The sequence below is a fragment of the Microtus pennsylvanicus genome, chromosome 19, assembly GCF_037038515.1.
Source record: "Microtus pennsylvanicus isolate mMicPen1 chromosome 19, mMicPen1.hap1, whole genome shotgun sequence".
Taxonomy (NCBI): Eukaryota; Metazoa; Chordata; class Mammalia; order Rodentia; family Cricetidae; genus Microtus; species Microtus pennsylvanicus.
In genome coordinates, this window is record NC_134597.1 from 30,928,538 (window position 1) to 30,954,619 (window position 26,082).

At 39.6% G+C, this 26,082-nt stretch overlaps 1 protein-coding gene across 1 annotated transcript in view; it reads left to right on the forward strand.

The window, feature by feature from the left end:
* Akr1d1 (aldo-keto reductase family 1 member D1) overlaps positions 1-25,626 on the forward strand; it is a 37,553-nt gene extending 11,927 nt beyond the window's left edge. The window contains exons 5-10 of the mRNA XM_075953711.1: positions 10,407-10,484; positions 17,408-17,530; positions 17,648-17,757; positions 18,480-18,645; positions 21,723-21,805; positions 24,121-25,626. Coding sequence (XP_075809826.1) covers positions 10,407-10,484; positions 17,408-17,530; positions 17,648-17,757; positions 18,480-18,645; positions 21,723-21,805; positions 24,121-24,163 — 603 coding nt within the window. The 3' untranslated portion in view covers positions 24,164-25,626. The remainder of the gene's footprint in view (positions 1-10,406; positions 10,485-17,407; positions 17,531-17,647; positions 17,758-18,479; positions 18,646-21,722; positions 21,806-24,120) is intronic.
* The last annotated feature ends 456 nt before the right edge of the window (positions 25,627-26,082 follow it).

Genomic DNA, 26,082 nt, shown 5'->3' on the forward strand with positions numbered 1-26,082 from the left:
CATGAGAATCAACAAAGCATGGCACAACAGGTTGAGACAGTGTACCAGAGTAAATGAATGCAGACAGAAATTTAATAAATATATACAGCTTTAATTGGGAAATAGACTTACAGAACCAGAGGTTCCCGCGGAGAACAGGGAAGCAGAAGGGGCGGCCGGGAGCACGCCCGCAATCTTTATAACTAAAAAATATCCGTGGGGGACCCCGCCCTACAAGTAAGGTGATTGGCTGAGTCTCTCCTACATCTCCCCTTTTTGTCTAAATAAGATAGAGCCAAACCAAATACAACTATATACAATAGTAACAAATAATAAATATAACAAACAATATTGAGCAAGAAACATATAACAAAAGTTTTGCTAAACATTCTATCTCAAGGAGTCTAAATAAGGTAGAGAGTAACTACAATTATCTAATCTTCAACTCCATCAAAGATCTGAGAAGGGAATTAATATTACTTAACAAACAAGAGATATCCAAAATGTGCAAAAAATGACAGAGACAACTGACTACCTGGGCAATCACCCAAAGTCTCGTTTGCAATGTTGAGTCAACCAACTTTGGCTAAGGCCTAACATAACTGAAATATCATTATTAAAGGCAAGGAACTTTCTTAGAACTATCCTACCCTGTCGTGGCAAGATAAGACAATCCTGTTTCATCCACTTATGGATGAAGCTACTGACAAAGAAAGATACAGTCTTTGTCAGTAGTTGAGGTATGTGCTTTTCTCAACCCAAAGGCCTGTTCTGCCAAGAAGACAAGCTCCCAGTGGAGTGTCTTTGGTGCTCAACATTCTCTTGGGAGTAGAGTGGCATTGCCAGGAGTGATTGTGTCTCATTGGCACTGAATTCTAGGTTAGATTAAAGGCCATTTTCTACAGCTCTTCGAAGAGGCTGAAGATCATATTATCTATACTAAATATAGTCTCTATGTATCTAAAAAACCTGATTAACCTAAAAATAAATATGACAAACATATAATTCTCAATACCTATCTAACTTGAAGACTAAGAGAATAAACAACTGTGTAATATATGAAGACAATGATCTTTAATTGCAAACAACGTCATTACATATCAAATGTAAACAATGTTATTATATAAATAGTATCAGAGGTAGAAATGTACATTGTAATATGGTAGATGTATCAATACAATATAGACAAAGTTATAAGCATATTCTTATATAAAAATAGAGGTAGGAACACTCACATTCAATATTCAATATATCAATATACAAGAAACAGTACCAATATAATTTTCTAAAATCAGTAAATCACAAATACCAATCATCCCATCAAACCAGTTAATCTCCCCCCCTTTTTTATATATACCCCTAATTCCATAAAATATCTCCCTATCCCCTCAACCCTAAACCAACCAGTAAATGATGTCCCTAACCCTGAGGGCAAACTCTGTTGGGAGAAGGGACATCATCATCCTCTAAGATTGCTTCTAGCTGACAAGGGGACGACGTTCTTCTTAGGGGGTCTTGTGAAAGCAAATGATGGTAAAATTCCCAAATTAACCTTTGACCTAAAAAAATTGTAAGTAGTCTCTGAGCATTTTGAGAAGGTCCGGCCAGAGTGTTGTCAAAAATGTGCACTATTCGAAATTGTCTCGTGCAGTTGGTACCAAAAAAACAGGTCTAATTTTAGCGCTTAAAAAAAAAATTCATGACGTCATAAAAACCAGATTGAGTTGGTGTCGTGGGGCCCCATCTTTATCCTGGAAACTTCAAAGATTACTGTAGGAAAATTTGTTGTTTGTTATGGGAAATTTAAACATTAACTACAAAGACATATACTGACATATAAAGAAAGACACAGATATGAGGAAAGGCAAAGAAAGTTTATCAAGTATATAATTATTTTTATTCTGTCCCATTTCATGACTCCTGACCTGAGACAGAAACTCTGAAATATCTCTTATCAACAGGCTTGGGATTGAAGAGGGACTGAGCCATAATCCAACTACAAAACCAGCTCTACATATTTATAAAGAAATGTTTAATAAGACATATATATAAATTAATACTTACAGAACATGTCCATCCATCAGTAATTAAATATTCAGGGTCCCTTAAATTCTTTGAAGATGGGTATTTTCCTGTGGAGATAAGAAAAGAACCCTGCCCCCAACCTATCTGTATTTCTTACCATCAGTATGCTCGCCATCCTTGTGAATGAATTGTTATTTATATTTTCCAAGGGGCTTCTCCTCTTCAAACCGAACCTTTATTAATTTTGACGGTATCCACAATTTTTCCTCACCTGTGGAGACAAGAGCAAAACCCCTTCCCCAGCGCAGCACATCTCCTGGCTTCCATTGTGAGGTCAGCACATCCTTGAAATAAACTGGTTGATTTAGTTCAGTGCTTTTCCATTATCTAATGTTTTTCTGCAGCCGTTGTTCCCTTCTCATTAGCGTTGAGAAAATTCAAGGTTAACAAAGCATTATGTAACCTATTTTGGGGAGTGTTTTGCACCCCTTTCTGTTTGTTCAACATATCCTTTATAGTTCGATTTGATCTTTCTATGACTCCTTGACCTGTAGGATTGTATGATATACCTGTAACATGCTTGATATTGTAATAATCAAAAAACCATTTCATTTTCCTAGAGGCATAAGCAGGACCATTACCCGTCTTTATTTGTGTAGGTATACCCATGATAGCCATGACTTCTAATAAATGAGTGATTACTGAATCAGCTTTTTCTGAACTTAAAGCATTTGCCCATTGGAAGCCTGAATAAGTGTCAATGGTGTGATGAACATATTTTAATTTGCCAAATTCTGCAAAGTGGAACACATCCATCTGCCAGATTTTATTCCTTTGGGTGCCCTTTGGATTAGCCCCTGCAGGCAGTGGCGTTTGGTTATAGAAAGAGCAAGTAGGGCATTTCTTTACAATCTCCTTAGCTTGTTGCCATGTAATAGAAAACTCTTTCTTCAAACCTTTGCTATTAACATGATGTTTTTTATGGAATTCAGAGGCTTGTAGCACACTATCAATCAATAATTGATCAATTTCTGCATTACCTTGTGCTAGAGGACCTGGCAGATCCATATGGGATTGGATGTGTTATGTACATAGGGCAAAGCCTGTTCCTGATCAAATCTTGAAGCTGGATAAGCAATGAGGTTAGTTCTGTATCATCAGGTATAAATTCAGCAGTTTCAATATGTAAAATAACTCTTTCTGTGTATTGTGAATCAATAACTATATTAATAGGTTCTTTAAGATCCCTTAGCATCATAAGAATGGCATATAATTCTGCCTTCTGGACAGAATCATAAGGACTTTGGTCCACCTTACCCAAGTCTTCTGATTTGTAACCTGCCTTCCCTGATTTATTGGCATCAGTATAGAATGTACGGGCTCCGGTTATTGGAGCATCACGGACAATTCGAGGAAGGACCCAAGAAGTTCTCTTTATGAAGTTAAGCCTCTTGCTTTTTGGATAGTTGTTATTAATGTCTCCCAAAAAATTAGCACAAGCTCTTTGCCATGGTTCATTATCTTCCCATAATTTGTTTAGTTCATCAGCAGTAAAAGGCACTATAATTTCTGCTGGGTCTATGCCTGCTAGTTGGCAAAGTCTCAACTTGCCTTTTATAATTAACTCAGAGACTTTTTCCACATAAGTTTTCAGTTTCTTACTTGGTTTATGTGGTAAAAAGATCCATTCCAAGATAATATCATCTCTCTGCATTCAAATTCCTGTAGGAGAAATTTTTGATGGTAGTATGACGAGAATACAATTGAGCTCTGGATTCACCCTGTCCACATGTGGCTGTTGTAATTTTTCCTCAATCATTGTCAGTTCCTTTTCTGCTTCAGCTGTTAATTCTCTGGGACTGTTCAAATCTTTATCACCATCCAAGGTTTTGTTTAAATGAATTATTAGATTAAGTGTTATCTCAATAGCTGGTCATAGACTGGAAATGTCTCCTAACAGTCTTTGAAAGTCATTAAGAGTCCGTAGGCGATCTCTCCTAATTTGTGCCTTTTGTGTCTTAATTTTTTGTAAACCTATTTTATAACCTAAATAATTAACAGAATCTCCCCCTGAATCTTTTCAGGAGCAATTTGCAATCCCCATTTAGGTAAAAGTATCTTTATTTCTTCAAACAGTCTGTCCAAGGTATCCAGTCCACGTGGCCTAAGTCAGAGCTGGTTTGAAACTAACTCAAAACTGAAAGTTAAAGTAGACTGTGTACTGTGTGAATTAGAGCAGTTGTGGGGAGGGCCAGGAAGCCCGGCAGAGCCAAGGCTGGATTCAGCCTTGAATTAGATGTGGATTGTTCTGCCTGAGGAGTTAGAGTGGTCGCAGAAGCGGTCCCTCTGTATCAGACCAAATCTGCTGCTGTGGCGGCGCAAATGGGGAACTGCCCTGGTAGTGCAAAACCGCAGGCACCTGAGACCCGAGCTTCCGCTAATTCAGGCAGCGGGGTTCCGCTGCAGGGAGGGTTTGATGCGCTCCAGAGAGTAGATCTGGCGGGCGGGGCCGAATGGTCCCCCACCAAACCCCAGGCTACGGCGTGCGTGGCCGAGTGTACCTCGGACGCACTGGGGCCCGAGTCACGAACTAAAAAACAGCAGGGCGTCTGGCAGCTGGGCCGGGAGCGTGCTGTGTTTTTAGGACCCAGGCAGAGGGCTACGAGATTGGGGCTGGGGCGAGTAGCTCTCTCAAACTAAAATTCAAGCCTCTGTCCGAGCCGCTGGGGCGGGGCAAAAAAGCCCGACTTTGGCGCCAAGTGTCAGAGTCTAAAGTGGTTTAAACAATCAGTCTTGCTGCCCAGGTTCTGCTTCACTGAGACTCTCCTCTGAGGGCAAGGCCAGAGAGGGACTTTGAGAAAGTTTCCCTTTGGAATGGAGGTATGGGCTTGGTGACTTTGCAACAGCATTGAATAATCATAGGCTTTTGGTCAGATGAGGGTTTGACAAGACCATATAGTTTGATAGGCTCTCAGTAAATTCGCATTCGGTCAGCTCCATGAGGAATGAAAACAAGAACTCTCACAGGGTCAGCGTGCCTGTATCTAGTCGCGGAGGGTGTTTCCACCTGGGAGTGCCTCAACCTCCTCGTTCTTCTCATCAGATCATCCCTCAGCTAGCGGCCCTCCATCTTGGCCTCTGGCTCAATGATAACACATTCCCTGGTCTGTTGGCCTCTCCCTGGATGGTATACACCATTGCTGAGCCAGGCATCGGTGACCAAAGGCCTTACATTCCGAGAACTAGGATTCCTCAGACCCAGCGGCAAAGCAAGTTCAAGACACACCAGACACTGGCCTGCTATAGTACTGTGACACCCAGGGCACTCTGGGGTGCAGTTTCCATTACTTGTGCAAGTCGGGGAGGGAAAGAATATTTACAAAAGGAAGCAATTGTATCGCTCACGCATAGGCCTGAGGGGACAGAGGCAACATAGCATTTATGGCACGCTCAATTTGCACAAGCTATAGGCACATCTGCAGCTGGGAAACTTCAAGACGCTGTGTTTTATTCCCCAGGGACAATAAGCCAAGCTGAGCTAAAACCTCATAGGACACTCTGTTTTAAGAAGAACTACACACAATCATGGTGAAGGTTATTCCAGAACGTTCCTCCTGATCTCAGGCTGCTGCAGTCTCTCCACATTCTGCAGTTATTTTTGAGAACCCCGAATGGGAAGGAGGGCCTCGCTGAGTCAGCCACTGCCATTTAGTGAGGCCCTATACCAATTTAACTTCCCACTGCTTCTTAACCTCCCTATTTTGGGTGGCACTGACTTTGCTAATGCCACAAGGCTCGTCTATGACCTTCTGCCATCTTCCATTGTATCCAAAAGCAGAAAGACTCAGCTTTAGCAAAAGCTCATTTTGGTGTTCATCTTAAAAGCCTAACCACAAATGAATGCATTTATCTTTTTGAGAGCACTCCACAGAAGGTTGTTAAAAAGGCCAACAAAGCCACTGCTGTCCCAGTAATTCTCCCAAGTCTTAAGCCACAACAATGGGTAAAGTGTTTTTTGTTGGTGGTGGGTTTTTTTTTTTTTCAAAGAATGCCTTATAAAGGCAAAGGAAGAATTTAGGAACAAATTGAAGAATAAAATGGATATTGTGCTGTGGCTTCATCGCCTTCTTCAAATGTTTTGTGTGGTTATGACAATATATGAGATTTAGTGGTTAAAGTGAACAAAAGTTTGTTGCCTCTGGAAAATGGAGGCTGAGAAGCCGAAGGTGAGATGGCTGTGCATGTACCTGCTGCTTGGATCCACAGGGTAGAAGGGAGGAGTCAGTTCCCACGCTGTCCTCTGATCTTCACAGAAATGCCGTGGATTGGGTACATATACATACACACAAATTTTTTAATTAAAAATGTAATTAAGCGAGTTGGTGGTGATGCACATCTTTAGTCCCAGCACTCGGGAGGCAGAGACAGGCAGATCTGTGAGTTCAAGGCCAGCCTGGTCTACAGAAGGAGTTTCAGAACAGACAGGACAATACAGAGAAACCCTATCTCAAAACAACAACAACAAGTCATTATAAGAATAAAAAAAGAACAGAGCCACTGGCAGGGCTGGAGTCTTATCTGTGCCTAGGACCTAGCAGCTGTTCTAGCCAGCTTTTCCATCTTTCTTTCTTTCTTTCTTTCTTAGTGTATTAAATTCTCTTGTTTAGAGGATTTCATATATGAGTACACTATAGTTGCGTTATTTTTACCTCTAACTCCACCCATATCCCCAATCTACCCGTTCTCGAATTCATGATCTCATCATTCATATGTGTGTGCAGACAATGTATATATATATATATATTACATAATATGTATATATGTGTATATTAATTTGTATGTATATACATTCCTCTGTGTGTGCAGGCTATATATATATATATATATTCATTCATGTATATATACATTTCTGTGTTTGTGTATTTGTAAAATCTACTGAGTCCAATTATTACTGCCTTTACTTGCATGAGTTTTGGGATGACCACTTAGGATTGTGAGCTCATCACTAAACAAACAAACAAAAAGCTGGTTCTCCTCCCTCAGTAGTCACTACCTTCCGATAGCTCTTCATCTACTGGTAGGGACTTGGGAAATCTTCCTCCATCCGTGTCAGAGTGTTGACTGGTCTAGTCTTGGCAGATCCTCTACAGAGAACTATACTTTTTCTCAGCTGAAGAATTTCTCTGTAACTGGAGGTTTCTCTCCTGCCAGCAAGTACCCAAATAACCACTCTGAGGCTTAATATTAATTACAAACTGTTTGGCCTATTAGCTCAGGCTTATTATTAACTAGCTCTTATATATTAAGTTAACCCATTTCTATTATTCTATATTTTACCACAAGGTTTGTGGCTTGTTACTTCACATTTGTTTCCCTGGTGGCTGCTAGTATCTCCCTGAATCCACCTACTTTCTCCCTGTCTCTCTACTTGGATTTCCCACTGGCTCCATTCTGCCTGGCTATTGGCCAAATTGGTTTCCTTATTAGCCAATGTTAATAAGATATATTTACAGCATACTGAAGGGCATCCCACATCATTATCCCTTTCCTGTCTAATTAAAAAGGAAGGTTTTAACTTTAACATAGTAAAATTACATATAACAAAACAGTTATCAAGCAAGAATTACAGCTACAATATTTAGTCTATTTGTATTTGACAAAATTAAAAAGTATTACATTATTTTATTTCTGTGAGTCTAAAGTTTCATATCTAATTTATCTTTTATCATAACTAATAATAACTAACAGTGCCCACCATCTGGCATGGATCCACATAAGACCTAAAAGAGCTTTAAAAAAAAAAGAGGGCTTCAAATCCCAAAAAACCTGGAATCAAGCAGAGCTTCTTGGCAGCCACATTTTTTTCAGATAGTCTCTGTTTGCTGGTGGCAGCAGATGTGTGACTCCTTTAAGAGACAGCTTCCTCGATCATGCTGGCAACACAGACAACTTTTTCAAGAGTCCTGCTATGGCTCACTTGAGTGGAGTTTGTGAGCAACGTGTTACAAGCTGCTTGGTGGTGGCATGGACCCATTGCATCCCTAGAGCTGGAGTGGTAGGCATGACTCCCAGAGCTGGTGGTGAACATGCCTCCGCCATGTTGGAAAGCCAAATGGGGTGGAGTCAACAGCCAAAGCCACAGCATTGGTCCTAGCCATGCCCACTTAACATTTTAAAATCTCTCCTGGTCAAAAAATGATTGCAAATACACAATAAAGCTAGATTTAGACAAAAATAAAACTCTAAACAGGTCACAGTGTGTTTTTAAAAAATGTGTGTAGGCTTGAGAGAGAGGAGAAGGGATAGAGATAGGTCCTGCTTTTGTTTCCACAGAAGGTGAGAAACCATGAATTCCTTCCAGGCTATTATGATTTGATCTAGCAAGACCCCCCTGAGAAGCCTCCATGTGAGTGATGGCCCAGGTGATCCAACATCCAGAACAGTTTTAAGGCAACTGGCTGAAACTATGTAGCCTTACTGACTACTACAGACAAGATTTAACCATAGTTCTAAATTTTCTCAGAATCTCCCAAGATTACCAGTTCCCCCAATCAGCAGGAAATAGTATAGAAAACTACACCCAAATTCCCAAAATATTGTTTGTAAATATTTGTTTTCATTTAAAAGGGGTCAGTTATAAATGATTAATGGTCATAGTCAATCTCTTTCTAAAGAGAAAAGGAGGATACAATATAGAAATGATGAAAAATATAGATTATTAAAGCTATTTTAATCCAAAAAACAACTGTTAATCTCAAAATACTTTATATTGGTATGGATTTTGGTTTACTGATAAAAATTTAAGGTCAATTTTGTTATACATATTTCTACTCTTGTTTAAGGTATTGCATTTTTGCAGCTCATTTAAAATGGAATATATAGTTAAAATACAAATATAAATAGATGATAGAATATTTTTTAAATATTTTCTAAATATTGTTACTGTAATTCTTGTTTGATAACTGCTTTGTTATATGTGATTTTACTATGTTAAAGTTAAAACCTTCTTTTTTAATTAGACAAAAAAGGGGAGATGATGCCCTTCTCTATGCTGTGAATATGTCTTATTACCATTGGTTAATAAAGAAACTGATTTAGCCAATAGCCAGGCAGAATGAAGCCAAACAGGAAATCTAAACAGAAAGACAGGGAGAAAGGAGACAGAGTCAGGGAGACACCAGCAGCTGCCGGGGAAGCAAGATGTAAGGTAACAAGCCATGAGTCTTTTGGTAAAATTCAGAATAATAGAAATGAATTAATTTCAGATGTAAGAGCTAGTTAATAATAAACCTGAGCTAATAGACCAAACATTTTGTAATTAATATTAAGCCTCAGAGTGGTTATTTGGGAACTGGTGGGTAAGAGACAAACTTCCAGTTACATTTCTCCTCTCTCTTCATCCTGATTGGGTTTTTTTTTTCCAGAGAGTAAGAACCTTGTTGCCTTAAACTTCAGATAGAATAGATTGCCAGAACACTGACACTGAACGTCCTCAGGCTCAGCAACCATTCTTTCCTTAATAGCCCACATGTCTACTGTCAAAGACTGGGAAATTATTCTATCTTGGGAAGTAAGGTGCCAAGTGCATTGGACAAATGAGACTACCTGGAGAGCACCACAAAAGAGACTGTATTAGAGGTCCTTGCACACACCAATAAGCTGGAGAATCTAGGAAAGGGTCAGCATGCAGACTCGTCCTTCAGGGAAAAAGATGTTTACCTGTCTTCCTCCAGGCATGCTGGGAAAGGATGCCATCTACAACCTGGTGATCCTTTGCTACCCATAGAGCTGGGCTTCACCCGTATCCCCAGAATTTATGTTTCATTTATCCCAGACCCTTCCCCGCTAAATATTGAGCATTGCTTCTGAATCAACAGAACCCATCTTTATAGAAGAAGCCAGACGTTCTTCGTAAAGAGTTTCAATGTAAACATTTCTTAACTTTATTGCAACTTTGGACTGAGTTCATTGCCACCAGGAAATTTTTTTTCTAAAATTGTTCTGTGATTAAATATGGCTGGTGTCAGACTCCAAGAAACTTGTCTTAGCACTGGCTAAGTCAGGTTGAACTGAGTTTCATTCTTACCTCACCTGGACCAATTCCCTACCTGCTGTGACACTCACAGGGACCCCCCACAATTATAAAATACATTCTGTGACTGAATAGCTATATATCATGTTATTAATAAGATATCATAATGCATCCTATGTATATAATTTTCTGAAAATATACATATGTTCTATATGATATCACAACATTATATAGACGTATAACATTTCTTAAGAAAGTATATAAATTGGTAAGCTTGATTTGCAGGGCCATGGTATGTTGGCATGCTGACAACCTCTTAAATTATGTATTTTTAATTCTTAGATATTAATAAATATTTTGCATTTTACAGCCTGGAAAGGAGTTTTATCCTAAAGATGAAAACGGTCAGTGGGCATACCACAAAACAGATCTGTGCGCCACTTGGGAGGTGAGTTCATGTGGGCATCTGTTGTAAAAGGTGGGCATCTATTGTAAAAGGTCTACATTTTTACTTATGATTTCTATCAGTGCTGCACAAGCCTGGATAGCTAAAGCCTTTACATTCAATAATACGTGACAGACTTTCTAGCCACACATGCAGATGTAAACCTCCACCTGTAGGTGCTCTGTGTGTGTGGTGTGTGTGGTATGTGGTGTGTGTGCTGTGTGATGTGTGTGTGTGCATGTGTGTGGTGTTTATAGTGGGTGTGTGTGGTGTGTTTGTGTGCATGTGTGTGGTGTTTGTGTTGTGTGTGGTACGTGTGACGTATGGTGTGTGTGTGTGGTGTGTGTGTGTGTGTGTGCATGTGTGTGGTGTTTGTGGTGTGTGTGTGTGGTGTGTGTGTTTGCACACATATGCCGTGGAGGTCAAGGCCTATTTTCTGGGACCATGTGTGTCCTGGAGAGTGTACGCAGGCCTGGCAGCAAGTGCCTTCATCCACTGAGCCAAGCCAGCCACCGTTCGTGGAGAAAAGTTCTGAATTTTTCTTCTTGAAGACAGTGATTTCCAGAAATGGAAAGAGAAATACAGAGACCGTGTTCTACTAAAATAGCACTTTAAAGCAAAATGGTATCGCGCACTAGTTTAAAACCGAGTTTTAAAAATTAATGTGATACCTAAAATAAATGAACTCAAAATAGCCCATTCCCATTTCTGGACCAGCTACTGGCTCCCTGGGAGTCCAGGAGTGAAGAAAGAGAGGAACGTAAGAAAATTATTATGAACACATTTAGGGAAGGAATGCACTATGCTGGTCGGGGGATGGGTTAGTGCAGAAGCCTCGCACTGAAGCAAGCATTTCCTCCACCAGCACCTCACCTGCCTCCACCTGCACCTCACCCACCCCCACCTGCACCTCACCTGTCTCCACCTGCACCTCACCTGCCTCCACCAGAACCTCACCTGCCTCCACCTGCACCTCACCCGCCCCCACCAGCACCTCACCCGCCCCCACCTGCACCTTACCCACCCCCACCTGCACCTCACCTGCCTCCACCAGCACCTCACCTGCCCCCACCTGCACCTCACCTGCCCCCACCTGCACCTCACCCGCCCCCACCTGCACCTTACCCGCCTCCACCTGCACCTCACCTGCCCCCACCTGCACCTCACCCACCCCCACCTGCACCTCACCTGCCTCCATCTGCACCTCACCCGCCTCCCCTGCCAAGAGAGCGAGGATGAGTAAGGATCCTGTCTACTTCCTCCTAGGGGGTCACAGCTAAGGGTCCAAACCACACAGCTCTCTAGAAGGTTTTTGATACCTGGAGCCTATATCCAAAAGGCCAAATACTGACTTTATTGTTGTGATGAGCTTGGGCGTCTGGCACTCCTTTCTAAGAGGCTGCCAGGGAAAAGAAAATGGGTTCATGACCCCAAAGTAGCAAGATGTTTGCATCAGAAGAAAACTTATCTCCGTAATATATCCCAAGATAAACGGAACAGAGAACCAAGAAGCTTTGTGACAAAAGACATTAAAAAGAAAAATCAGCTACATGAATAACACAGAAGCAAACAAGCAAAAACACTAACAAGGAAACATTTAAGAACACACTAAGAAAAATGAGAATATATATTAGAAACAGCCAATAATTAGAAAGAGTATAAATTTTAAGTATCAGAATGAGGAAATCCCCTAGTATGAAGAAGTGGGGGGGGAGAGGCAGAAAATACTTCAATATGAAAGGAAAGGTTAAACAATAGAAAGAATAAAATTGCACTTCCTGGCTAAGAGGAAGTAGATAAAATGGCAATATTTGAAGATAAAAAGACGCTGAGTAGCAGGTCATAGTGTACAAAAGAGGAAGAAAGAAGCCTGTGCCTGCAGGGTGCTGGGAATGGGTCTGGGTTCTCAAGAAAATTACCACATAATCTGAGATATTCAGCAATGCAGAAAATTCTCCTTCTGCAGAGGGGTGTGCTGGTGTTAAGCCAAGTAAGCAGTCATACCAGCTTCATCCACAAGTCAAAGGGCCCTGTACCTCATCTGATGGACTCGGTCAGGCCCAGCCTCACACTTTTATGTGATTCGCTGATTTAAATCTTAGGGAACAACTGATAAGCAGAATGCACCCTTACACAGAATGTAACCTTGAACACATGTTTTGATTTCAGGAAAATGCTGACCTGGGAAGAGATTTTTGCTAAATGATATTTTTTATGGTTATCTTTAAAAATAGTGTTTCCCTTGTCTTGGTTTACCCTCTAATAGAAAAGGCAACACATTTCTTTCATATTTCTCACAATGGTTATAATGAGATCTCAGAATATCAAGAAAAATACTTAGAAAAAAATTAAACCGTCCAGAATATAGTAAATACAGCAGTAAAGGGAAAAACTAGAATAATAAAAAGTAATCAGGGGGCTGGAGAGATGGCTCAGTGGTTAAGAGCATTGCCTGCTCTTCCAAAGGTCCTGAGTTCAATTCCCGGCAACCACATGGTGGCTCACAACCATCTGTAATGAGGTCTGGTGTCCTCTTCTGGCCTGCAGGCATACACACAGACAAAGTATTGTATACATAATAAATAAATATTTAAAAAATAAAAAATAAAAAGTAATTAGTTGAAAAGAAGGCAGGAAAAAAGGGAAATAAACAGATGAAAAAAAAAGTAAATGCCCATCTGGAAATCTTAGTGATATCAATAATCATAGAATATGTGTAGTATAAGCTCCTCGATGAAAAGATAGTTTGCCAAATGCAAAAATTGAAGGCCTATTACATAGTGTATATGTGTATGCGTTTGTATAGATAGATAGATGATAGATAGATAGATAGATAGATAGATAGATAGATAGATTTGCATATAAAACACAATTTTAAGTAAAAAGACAGAAGTATGTCAATAGACAGAAACTGTAGAAAAAAATATATCAAGTTAACTTTAATCCAAAGAAATTTGGGTGGCTATTTCAACTTCTAAAAATAAGTTTTGGCATGATGCCTACACTTAAACAACATAAAAGAGGAAGAGGGCCATCCATGTTTATGATTAAAGATTTCAAAGCCTCTTACTAATTAAGACAATAACTATACATAAAATCTGTAGGATTTATGAGATTCATGCACAACCTTATGACATACTTACATTCACAGAACACTCCAGCAAAATACAGCAGAGGAACAGGAGAGATGGCTCAGTGATTAAGAGCACTTGTTCCTCTTGCTGAGGACCCAGATTTGGACACCAGCACCCACATGGCTCCTAATGACTGTCTATTGTAGGGTTAAGTCAGCCCCTTTAGGGGGCGGGGTTTGCCTCAGGCGAATGCGCACCGGGGGAGGCGGCTCCTCCCTTTCCTTCCTACCTCCTGTGCTACGCGGGAACTTCGGTTCTGTAAGTTTTATTTAATCATTAAATTTGTATATATTCTTTAAAATAAAAAAAGGGGGGATTAACTGGTTTGATGGGATGATTGGTATTTATGATTTACTGTTTTTAGAAAATTATATTGGTACTGTTTCTTGTATATTGATATATTAAATATTGAATGTGAGTGTTCCTACCTCTATTTTTGTATAAGAGTATGCTTATATTGTATGGATACATCTATCATATCACAATGTACATTTCTACCTCTGGTACTATATATGTAATAACATTGTTTACATTTGATATGTAATGACATTGTTTACAGGTGAAGATCATTGTCTTCATATATTGCACAATTGTTTATTCTCTTAGTTTTCAAATTAGATAGGTATTGAGAATTATATGTTTGTCATATTTATTTTTAGGTTAATCAGGTCTTTTAGATAAATAGAGATTATTTTTAGTATAGATAGTATAATCTTCAGCCTCTTTGAAGAGCTGTAGAAAATGGCCTTTAATCTAACCTAGAATTCTGTGCCAACGAGACACAATCACTCCTGGCAACACCACTCTACTCCCAAGAGATTGTTGAGCACCAAAGACACTCCACTGGGAGCTTGTCTTCTTGGCAGAACTGGCCTTTGGGTTAAGAAAAGCCCATACCTCAACTACTGACTAAAATATGAAACAGGATTGTCTTATCTTGCCAAGACAGGATAGGATAATTCTAAAAAAGTTCCTTGCATTTGATAATGGTATGTCAGTTATGTTAGGCCTTAGCCAAAGTTGGTTGACTCAACATTGCAAACGAGACTTTGGGTGATTGCCCAGGTAGTCAGTTGTCTCTGTCATTTGTTGCACATTTTGGATATCTCTCATTTGTTAAGTAATATTAATTCCCTTCTCAGATCTTTGATGGAGTTGAAGATTATTTAATTGTAGTTACTCTCTACATTATTTAGACTCCTTGAGATAGAATGTCTAGCAAAACTTTTGTTCTCAATATTGTTTGTTATATTTATCATTTGTTATTATTGTTTATAGTTATATTTGGTTTAGTTCTGTCTTATTTAGACAAAAGGGGGAGATGTAGGGTTAAGTCAGCCCCTTTAGGGGGCGGGGTTTGCCTCTGGCGAATGTGTACCGATAAATGGGCACGCGGGAGGCGACTCCTCCCTTTCCTTCCTACCTCCTGTGCTACGCGGGAACTTCGGTTCTGTAAGTTTTATTTAATCATTAAATTTGTATATATTCTTTAATATTTGCCTGCATTTATTCACGCCGATACAGTCTATAACTCCTATTCTAGAAGATCTGATGCTCTCTTCTGGCCTCTGTGGCACTGCACACAATGCATTGCTCGAACATATATGCACACACACACACACACATATATACGCATAAATAAAAGTGAGTGTTGTGGAATATTATTTTAACTGAACAAAGATGTGATACATTTGTTTCTGCTACAGAATACTGCTTTAACTGTGTAAAGGATGTGTTACATTTGTTTATGCTGCGTTTGCTTAATTTTGTAAAGATGTGTTGCTGCTTCACCTTGCCTGCCTAAGGCACCTGATTGGTCTAATAAAAAGCTGAATGACCAATAGCTAGACCAGAGAAAGAATATGCGGAGCTGAGAAAGAGAGAGGAGAGAGAGAGAGAGAGAGAGAGAGAGAGAGAGAGAGAGAGAGAGAATAAGTAAGAGAAGAAATCTAGGTTTGCGTGAGAAGAAGATAAGAAGGATAAGAGAACACGGGAGAAGGGCACGCCAGGAAGCCTCCAGCCAGAAAACATGAGAAGCAGTGAAAGTAAGATATACAGAAGAAAAGAAATATAAAAAGCCCTGAGGCAAAGGGTAGATAGAGAGAAACAGGTTAACTCAAGTTAAAAGAGCTAGCCAGAAACAAGCCTAAACTAAGCCAAATCATCTTCATGTCATGGTTTGGGAGCTGGTTAGCGCCGCCCCTCCCCCATAAAAAAATCTGGTAGCCTGGTACAAATAAGTCTTTAAAAAAAAAGGAACATAAAACACACACAAACAGAACGCCATATTTCTAGTCCCAGTGAAACCAACACAGTGTTTTCTCATCCACAAAGCATTTCCGTGTCTTTAAGTATCCCAGTTATGCAAACTGCGTGATCTTATTAAGCTGGAATGAAAGCTGAAACCAAGAACAAAAAGACGCCTGAGAAAACATCAAATATTTAGAAACAGAGAAACCCATATAAATAATTCATAAGACAAAAAGGAAATAAACCAACTATATGCAATCCATATACTAGCCTCAAGCAATTAGAAATTGGATCTTTGAAAAGGTGATATTAAATATTTATATAGAAATTTGATAAAACATCCATAAAATTTCAACATTAAAAACTATAGTGTATAGCTGAAAGAAATCAAAGATCTAAATGAGTGGAGAAATATAACACATCTCTTAATAGTCAATATATTTTGATGTTAATTCTCTCCAAACTCATCTACAGACTCGATACAATCCTTGTGAAAAACTCACTGAAATAAAAAACTATTGCTAAAGTTTATATGGAAATACGAATATCTATAATGCCCCAAAGAACTTAGAAAAAAGAAAGGGAGTAGATATGATGATGAAGCTAAACATATATGTGTGTATATATGAAATTTTCAAAGAATAATTTCTTAATGATTTTTTTTGTGTCTGCATGAGCATGTGCTGTGTGAATGGGTGACTGCAGAGGCCAGAAGAGGGCTGGGGTTACAAGCAACTGTGAGTTGTGAGACGTGGGTCCTGGGCAGTGACTTTAGGTCTTCCAGGAGCCACCTCTCGAGCCCTATCAAAACATAAACTTAAAAATCCTAACTAGAAAAAGACGAGGAAGGAGTTACAATAAACTTAGAATTGTTACATAATTACAGAAATCGTATAGTGCTGCATTAACACAACACCTCTATCAGCTGGGAACGCTGAAGTTGATCCATAAAATAGAATGTCCAAGTTGGAATAGGAAAATATGGCACCTTGATGCGGGAGAGATTGCCTTGCCAAGGGTGTGCTGAAACCGACTTTGCAAATCTCTCTCTCTCTCTCTCCTTTTTTTTTTTTTTGTTTTTGGGTTTTTTTTTTTTTTTTTTGAGACAGGGTTTCTCTGTGGCTTTGGAGCCTGTCCTGGAACTAGCTCTGTAGACCAGGCTGGTCTCGAACTCACAGAGATCCGCCTGCCTCTGCTTCTCTTTCTAATTCCACAGTCAGGGATATCACTCAGCTAGCTTGAATACAGCCTGGTGGTAAAGTGACACCACAGGAATTGACAAATGCCATAAATCGGGTTGTTACTGTTTTTCTTGTCTTGTATAGCCAGATGTAACACATCTATTGGCATTCCACTGAAGGTGTTTAGAAATGTGAAGGGTAAATTATTTCACTAGCATGTGTATATATTAGAAGTTGTCAAAATACATAGTCTTTGCTTGAGTGTTTATATGTATCTCTTTGAGAGTGACAGGTGTGCAGTGTGCACATTCCTTCTCCCTTCCTGAGAGTGCCTTTGTTGACTGTTGCCATTACCCTACAGGCCCTGGAAGCTTGCAAGGATGCTGGCTTGGTGAAATCCCTTGGGGTATCTAATTTTAACCGCAGGCAGCTGGAGGTCATCTTGAACAAGCCAGGACTCAAGTACAAGCCAGTCACCAACCAGGTACAACAAAGAGGCTGGCTCTCACTGTGTGGGGAGAGGCACCCAGTAGAATTTTTAATAACTACATTTGATTATAGGCTTTAATTTTGTTCTCTGCTCTATAATGGAACCACACAGGTGGAGTGCCACCCCTATTTCACCCAACCAAAACTCTTGAAATTTTGCCAGCAGCATGACATTGTTGTTGTCGCATACAGCCCTTTGGGGACCTGCCGGAACCCAATGTGGTAAGTAATGCTGTATTCTCTTCAAGAAGTCTTCCCTTCTATGTGGATAGGACACACAACCAGAGGGAATTAGCTAAGCAGAAGGATTCTGGCTGTGGGATCTTCAAGAAATGGCTTTTTCAAGCCAAGATCATGAAAACTCACCATCCCTTCCTCACTGAAAGGTTACCCGTTGACCGTATTAAACGTATGGTGTTTCCTGTTGCTGCCTGATCTGTAAGAAACTCAGTAAATGATGAAGTGTCATTAGATAGAGTCTCCGTGACTGTGTTCTGCGAACTTGTAAGCTGTTGAAATCAGTACACAGTGGCAATACCTTTGAGGGAATCCAAGGAGCTTTAGGAACATGTCTACCCTGGTAGCAAGAGTTGAGCTACTTTCTTCTACTTCAGTCTTTTTTGCCTTTCCCTCTGTGTCTGCTTCAGACCAAGCTTCCTGTAAAACTCTTGATCCCACAACCAGACTATGAAGAGAGAGAGCTTGATGTGTGTGTGCGCGCGCACGCACACGCATGCACGCACATGTATGTATAGACATATATATGTGTATATTATTTGTCCTCTGCATCAGCTCACCTGCCTTTCCTGATCTTCTCACACTAAATGCCACTCTTCATTCCGTAATTCACTATGGGTGACTTGAGTGTCCTGGCAGTGACCAAGTCACTGGGGACAACAGTAGGGTGACTGATGAACCTCTTGTCTTGTTTTCTTCCCCCCAAGGGTGAATGTATCATCCCCATCCTTGTTAAATGACGAGCTTTTAAACTCACTGGGGAAAAAGTACAATAAGACAGCAGCTCAAATTGGGTTACGTTTCAACATCCAGCGAGGAGTGGTTGTCATTCCCAAAAGCTTTAATCTCAAAAGGATCAAAGAAAACTTTCAGGTAAGAGAACGACCTTTGGAAATGAGGGAAGATGGCAGTGTGTGCTCTCGCTCCTGGAGAATGTTCTTGGAAACTGTGATGACCTACATCTAGTAGATCCTTCATGTCATCTGTCTCCCATTCCCCCCTTCTGAGTATCCATCACATCAAAGACTCCTCTGTCTGTCTAACTCCCATCAACAGACAGACTTCTGATGCTGGGAACTTAAAGCCAATGTAGACTCATTTTTCTCTGGCCATTTCCAGCGTTCTCTTTCTGTTTTCCATCAGCCTCTTAAAAGGGAAATCTGCTCTCAGCTCACTGCCCCTATTACCTTAGACCCATTAAAACTGGGATTATCCCCTGTCGACTGTACGAGGCAGCTTTTCTCTGGGTCACCGGGAACTTCTGCATGAGTAACTCCGGTACTTCGTTCTCGGTCCTTGTGGGTTAGAGATTTCAGACCCATTTCTTCCTGTTGGCATTCTTTCCTTCTGGGAACGTTTACTCTGATGGGAACCTCTATGACATGTAGGCTTTGAGAACAATGGCAAGAGTTTGATTTGTCGGTTTCTGTTTTTGATAGGGTCATCTGCAGTCCATGCTGACCTCAAACCTCTATCTACCTAAGGATGGCTTTGAACTCTCGATCCTTTTACTTTCACCTTATAAGCTCTGAGATTATAGACACGGTTACCTGGCAGTTAAGAATTTAATTTCATAGTATGACGTCTTCATTCGCATAAGATAGTTTGTGCCATGAAATAAAAAAAAAGACCACATTGAACAAGGAAAATTGTTAGAAGCAACATAGGAAGGGAGAATTTTGAAGTTTATCTTGAAGTTAAAAACCAAAATTTATAAAAATACATGGACTTATTTGGTCCACAGCAAAATGTAAGTTCTAGTTGTCTGCACGCACCAAATCCTAGAAGAAACAGAATCAGTGCTGGCTTTTTAAGAGATATTTGACAAATTTATGTCACGTACAGCCCAGAATCCTATATTTCATAGAGACTCTTATAGAATGATCTTAAAGAGAATAAATTTCATCTGAAGGGGAATTTTAATCTTGGCTGTTCTTTCCATATGTGTGTGTGGGTGTGTGTGTGCATATACGTGTGTGTGTGTATGCCATTGTAGAATTTTAAACTTGTCCTTGTCCTTATTTGGGAAATGTTGTGCCCACAATTAAAATAAATCTTCAGATCATCTCTCATTATTGATGTCATGAAATCTGTGTCCTTACAAGCCTGCTTCCATCTGTCACTAGGATCCACGGCAGAGCCATGGAGTAGAGACTGGCCTGTTGTGAACAGAGAAAATCTGTGGAAGGACTCCTTTTGAGCTAATAGTTTGTTGGGACTGGGGTTTTGTAATTCAACTTTTAAATTTTTTAAGATTTTTTTCATCCTATTTACATGTATCAGGGTTTTTTTTGCCTGCCTGCATGTATGTAAGTAAGTATGTATGTATGTATTTATGTGCACTATCTACATGCTGGTGTCTGCAGAGGCCAGAAGAGACTGTCATATCCCCTAGAATTGGAATTATGGGTGCTTGTGAGCCACCATGTGGGAACTGGGACTAGAACCTGAATCCTCTGCAAGAGCAACAAGTGCTCTAAAAACCACTGAACCATCTCTTCAACACCCTGGAACTCAATCCTTTAGTTCCTTCTAATATTTTATGAACTTCAATATCTGGATAATAAATAATCAAAGAAAGGAGTTCTCTGAATACTTGGAAGTGATCCATGGAGGAGCAGTTAAGTAAGTGTATTTAATATATTCTGTAAAAAGTAGATGAGTAAGTATGAGGTAACCTCTATATGTCCATAGAACAGATCTCAAGGACCAGTAATATGTAAGGAAGGTAGTTACGCTGCATTTTATCCTAACACGTTTAGTACCTGGAAAGAGAACTGAAGTCATCCCATATATGTCCCATTATCTTAAGTATCTATTTACAGAGCATAGATTTACATACTACTCACATGATTAAAAATTACAAGTTTTAAACAGATTACATATTAAAAATTAAAGTGAAAATAAAATATTAAATGCTAATATAGAATAATTATAAAATGAGGATATAAACAAAGTATGCAATCTAGGAAAAAATGCCAGGCGGTGGTGGTGCACATCTTTAGTCCCAGCACTTGAGAGTCAGAGGCAGGTGGAACTCTGGGTTCAAGGCCAGTTCCAGGTTTGGCAAGACTACATAAATAAACTGTCTCAAAAAAACAAAAAATAAACAAACAAAGACAAGCGAATCTCTGAGGACAGCAGGGCTTCATTGAGAAACCCTGTGTTAACCAAAATAAAGAAATAAATACATAAAGAAATAAATAATGACTGACAACCTAAGTCCAGTCCCCAGAGGCCACATGGTGGAAGGAGAAAACCAATTCCTGCAAGTTATCTTCTGACCTCCACATGTGAGCCTTGACACACGTGTGCCGACACATATGCATACACACACTAGATAAATACGTGGGAGAAATAGAGAAAGGAAATGATTGCAACAGAAACTGAAAAGAACTGTTTAAAATGACGAGAGAAGCTGAAATAATGGAAGACACTCATGATCCACACACTCGGGAGGCTGAAGCAGGAGGATTGTGAGGCAGAGACCGGCCTGAGAGACCTAGCAAGTCCCTAACCAGCTTGAGCTGCAAAGCAAGACCATGTCTCAAAAAATTATTATTATTATTATTATTAAAAGAATAAGCAGATTTAAAGACTAGGAAATACTTTTTCAGTATGTGAGATGGCAATAGTCTAGAGTAAAAAGCATCCAATATTTTATGTGAAAAAACAAGAATTCTTCACACATGGAACAATAGGTATTTTAAACGCACGCTGTTCAGTAATTCTGAGTGATCCCAAGCAGAGCTGCCTCCAAGACAACGGTCAGAGCAGAAGGCCAGGCTGTCCCCCCATCCTCCGCTCTGATGCACCCCACATGCACAATTTCAGAGGTGCTGGTTCTCCTACAGAGAGCCCCACCTGAGGGGCACCCTCGCTGTCTTCACTCCCTGGTTCCAAGCTTGACCATCATCACAGTGTCCTGTCTTCCCTTTCTGCTGTTTCAGATCTTTGACTTTTCTCTCACTGAAGAAGAAATGAAGAACATTGAAGCCTTGAATAAAAATGTCCGCTTTGTGGAGCTGCTCATGTAAGTGTCCCAGGACCACTACTCAGGTAGTGCTTGTCACGTGATAACCAAGAAGGCTCCTGTGCACCCTCACCCAAGCCCATAGATCACCAAGGTGAGGGATAAGCAGTGTGTTCTGAATAGTAGACATACCTGGGTCTTAGCTAAGGCACGATGTGGAGACAAGGAGAGTTAACCCTTCATGCTACACCTGCTATAGCCACAACACAAATTCTGAAAGAATATTGTTTACTTCTGATGAAAAATCAAAGCTATACGCAAATTGGAGCAAATTTATTTTTAAAAAATTCTGGGAGAGGCCTGCACCTATAGTGTAGAAGGAATATCAGGTCGTGAGCACAAACCTGAAGTTTTAGTCAAATACTTTGTTGTCTGTAAAATTTAGGGCTTTGGGGCTGGAAAGATGGCTCAGTGGTTAGCAACACTTGCTGCTCTTCTGAGGACCTGATTCAGTTCTCAGCACCCTTAGCACGCAGCTCATAATCACCAATAACTTCAGTTCCAAGGGATCCAAATCCCTCTCCTGGCCTGCAAAGGTACCTAGATGCATATACTGCACATAAACTTACACACACACACACACACACACACACACACATACACATAAATAAAACTAAATAAATAAGCTGAGTGTGATGGTACATACCTTAAATTCCAGCCCTCAGGAGACAAGGGGATCTCTGTGAGTTCAAGGCTAGCTAGGGCTACCTAATGAGCTCCAGGCCAGCCAGGGCTACATACTGAAGACCCTGTCTTCAAAAATAAATGCATAAACAAATAGGAGCTGGAGATATGGCTCAGTGGCTAAGAGTACTGGTTGCTCTTCCAGAGGACCTGGGTTCAATTCCCAGCATCCACGTAGTGGCTTATAATCATCTGTGACTCCATTTCTCGGGATTCTGATACCCTCTTCTGGAACTAGGCATGCACATGGTACACAGGCATAGATGAAGTGAAAACACCCGTACACATAAAAAATTATAAAATAAATCTTTTAAAAATGAGCTAGCTATCTAAGCTATGTCTATCAGCTACCTTATCCATGAGACTTTTGTACACCATGTAACGATGTTGTCAAGCTCAGCCAAGACACCAAAGTAACCCTCTGTTACCTAAACATTGTAGGTCTTTTAAACTAAAACTGGTGTGACTTACACACAGATAGTCAAATGTGTATATGTATGCACACATGTTTTTTGGTTCTTCGTCATTTCCCATTACTCTTTCTGATTTCTCAAATCATATTGGCCATCACTTTCTTTATTTGGTCTTCTCCTTAGCACCCATTAAGATAATGCATTGAGTTGGAACACAATTGATCTCGGTACTTTTCATAAGTCAGAAAGTATCCTGGATGGCCTGGTATTGATTTTTTGAATGGCTGTGATAAAACAACTCCTTAATGTGAATTTCCAAGGGAGAACACTGCTTAGTCTATAAAGATACCACCCAGCCTCAAAACACAGTAAGAAAACACAAATACACATGACAGTTTGCTGGAAACTAAGCTGTAAGCTAATCAATAACTCTTGAAGATATGTTAGTCTACTTAAAAAATATCATTAAGTTCAGAAGAGATAATAATATGGACTGAATCTACCATCCTATTGATTTTCTTTTACTAACAGCATCGTTTGATTCACATTTGAAATAGTTAATACCAGTTTCAGCAATACTAGGGGGAATATGACTCATTTGGGCAGAAAAACAATTAGAAAATCAACAAAGTGATACAAGATTAAGCTCCATTAACTTTTTAAAAATGTGTCTTTGAAAGGTCCTGGGCTATGATTTTTCCCTGATGCTATTTTGTTGACCTCTGATATTGAAGAGCCCTGTTTGTTTTATATTTTCGTGGTAGCTGCAGAGAGCTAAATCTTGATTATGTTCTATAACAGAAATGCACAGCACTCCTGACTATTATGGGCATTCTCGCCTTTGTTATTTAAGAGGTAGGGTCATCATCATCATCATTATCATCATCATGTTCATCATTACAAACAGTATGAGATAGGTCCATCATCATCATTATTATAAATAGTAACAGAATTTAAGTGTAGGCAGACAAGACTCTCATCTTGCTTTGTTCTGGTGAAATAATGTAGCTGCAACTAACCTTTCCTGGCCTGTTGGGTGTGTGTTCACATCATGGTAAGGTGCTGCCTTAAGAGGAGATGAGAAGGAAACACAGGGCACAAAAGGTAAAGGACTAGAAAAAGAAAGGGGAAGAGAATGATCCTCTCAAAGGATGTTGGCAACCCAGCTGTTCCACCGTTAGAGTAAATTGTCTTCCTCTTGGGGGATTGTCTTGGCAGGTGGAAGAACCATCCTGAATACCCATTTTATGACGAATACTGAACACGGACAGTTCTTCAAAACAGTTTTTCCCCTCATTCAGGATCTTGATCTGGGTAATCCTCCTTTCCAAATATGGAAATAAATGGGGTCTGTCTATCCTCAGATGAAGCTAAATAAAACACACCATGCTTAACTTTCATGTAGTATGAACTCAAATAGGCTCTGATGAAGAAGAAAAAAAAGATTTAAATCTGCCTGAATAGTTCTTTGAAAATGCTTTTCTAATATTTTTAGATCAATGTCTTCTAGGTTTTGATGGAGAACATTAAACTTTACTTCAAAAGTGGCATATATGAGCAAAGTCTGACTCATGAATATGAAACTATCATAGGAAGTCTGCATTGCTTAGCCTTTAGCAGGACAACAAAGAAGTTTGTATCTGGCATGTGTCCAGGTGCTGACCATGATCTTGACCTGGTTTGGGTTATTGGTTGCAAGATGGCACACCCAAGACAGAAATCCACATGCAAATAATAATTAATGCACCTTGAGTAGAGAGAGAACCAGAAGTCTAGAAAAGTCTTAAAGAAAAGACATATAACAGGTTGGGCGAGGGCTGTTGGGCTCTACTAGAGTGCTTACCTGGCATGTTGGAGACCCTGGTGAGGCAGGAATGGGAATGATCAGCAAAGCCATAATGATTTTGTTTTCTCCTTTGTTCCCACCTAGTATGCCCAATCAGCTTTTACTATGCTTGAAGGATAGAAAGTACTGATTCTTTCTTAAATTCTTTCTAGCTCAGGGTTGTGGGGAGTTGAGACTAGGTTTCATGTAGTCCAGGCTGCCCACAGACATGCTGTGCATCCAGTACTGGACTTTAATTCTGAACCCCTGGTCTCTATTATACTTTTAAGGGCCTGAGCCACCACATGACTGGAAAGTCATACTGTACTCTACTATAAATCATTCTTGCCCATACTCATCAAGAAAACCATTATGTAAGGTGGCTAGAAACAACCAATAGATACAAATCAAGCTTTTTGTCATTAAATGGCCTAGAGATGGTGATTTTAAATGAATGAAGTTTTAAAGGAGGAGTTGAGAAATATTAGAAGATATGGTCTTTAAAAACTACTTTTACAAGGGTTTAAGAATATATTGGGGTAGCTCTCTGAATTTTGATGAAGTTGCAAGTTCTAAAAGAACATGAATAATTTTATTATATGTAAATTTTTGAGAAGCAAATTAAATAATTACAACTATACCTATTTTTAATGTAACTAGAAAAATATAGTATATTTATTTATATTAGATCACTTTCAATGGGTATAATTCTTCAAATATCATATTCTTCCAATAACAATAGATAAAATTAAATTGCCCAAAGAGAAACATTTTTGACAAATTATGAGTTAAAAATGTGATTTCATGAACCACTTTTTTTCAGTGTTAATGTCAACAATGCTGTTCTGTGGAAAATATTTTATCTATAATAATTAATAAAGTATGATGATTTGCTCTACCACATGATCTCTGTTCTGTTTCTAAGGTTGGAGGAAGCATCTTCATCCAAGTAAACTGAAAAGGGCCTGAGGTTGAGTTTTTACTCTGCCTAAGTGGCTAATCAGACCAAGACTCAAAACTTGGGTGGATTTTCCTGGTTGGCAGTACTATAGATAAATTGTCATACATGATTACAAGGGGCAATTAAGCAATATCTGTGAAATTTTACTGGAAAAAACAATAGAAGCCTGCACCTGTCAAACTGTCTTTCAAACTGTCAGATTCCATTCCCTTTCCAAAGTCTTGTAGGCATATAATAATGCAAAAAAAATGCATTCAGTCCAACTTCGAAAGTCCCCTGTAGTCTCATTTAATAGTCTCAAACTTATTTAAAAGCCTAAAATTCAAAGTCTCTTCTGAGATTCATGTGATGATCTCATAACTGTAATCCACTGTGAAATCAAAAAAGCAGATTA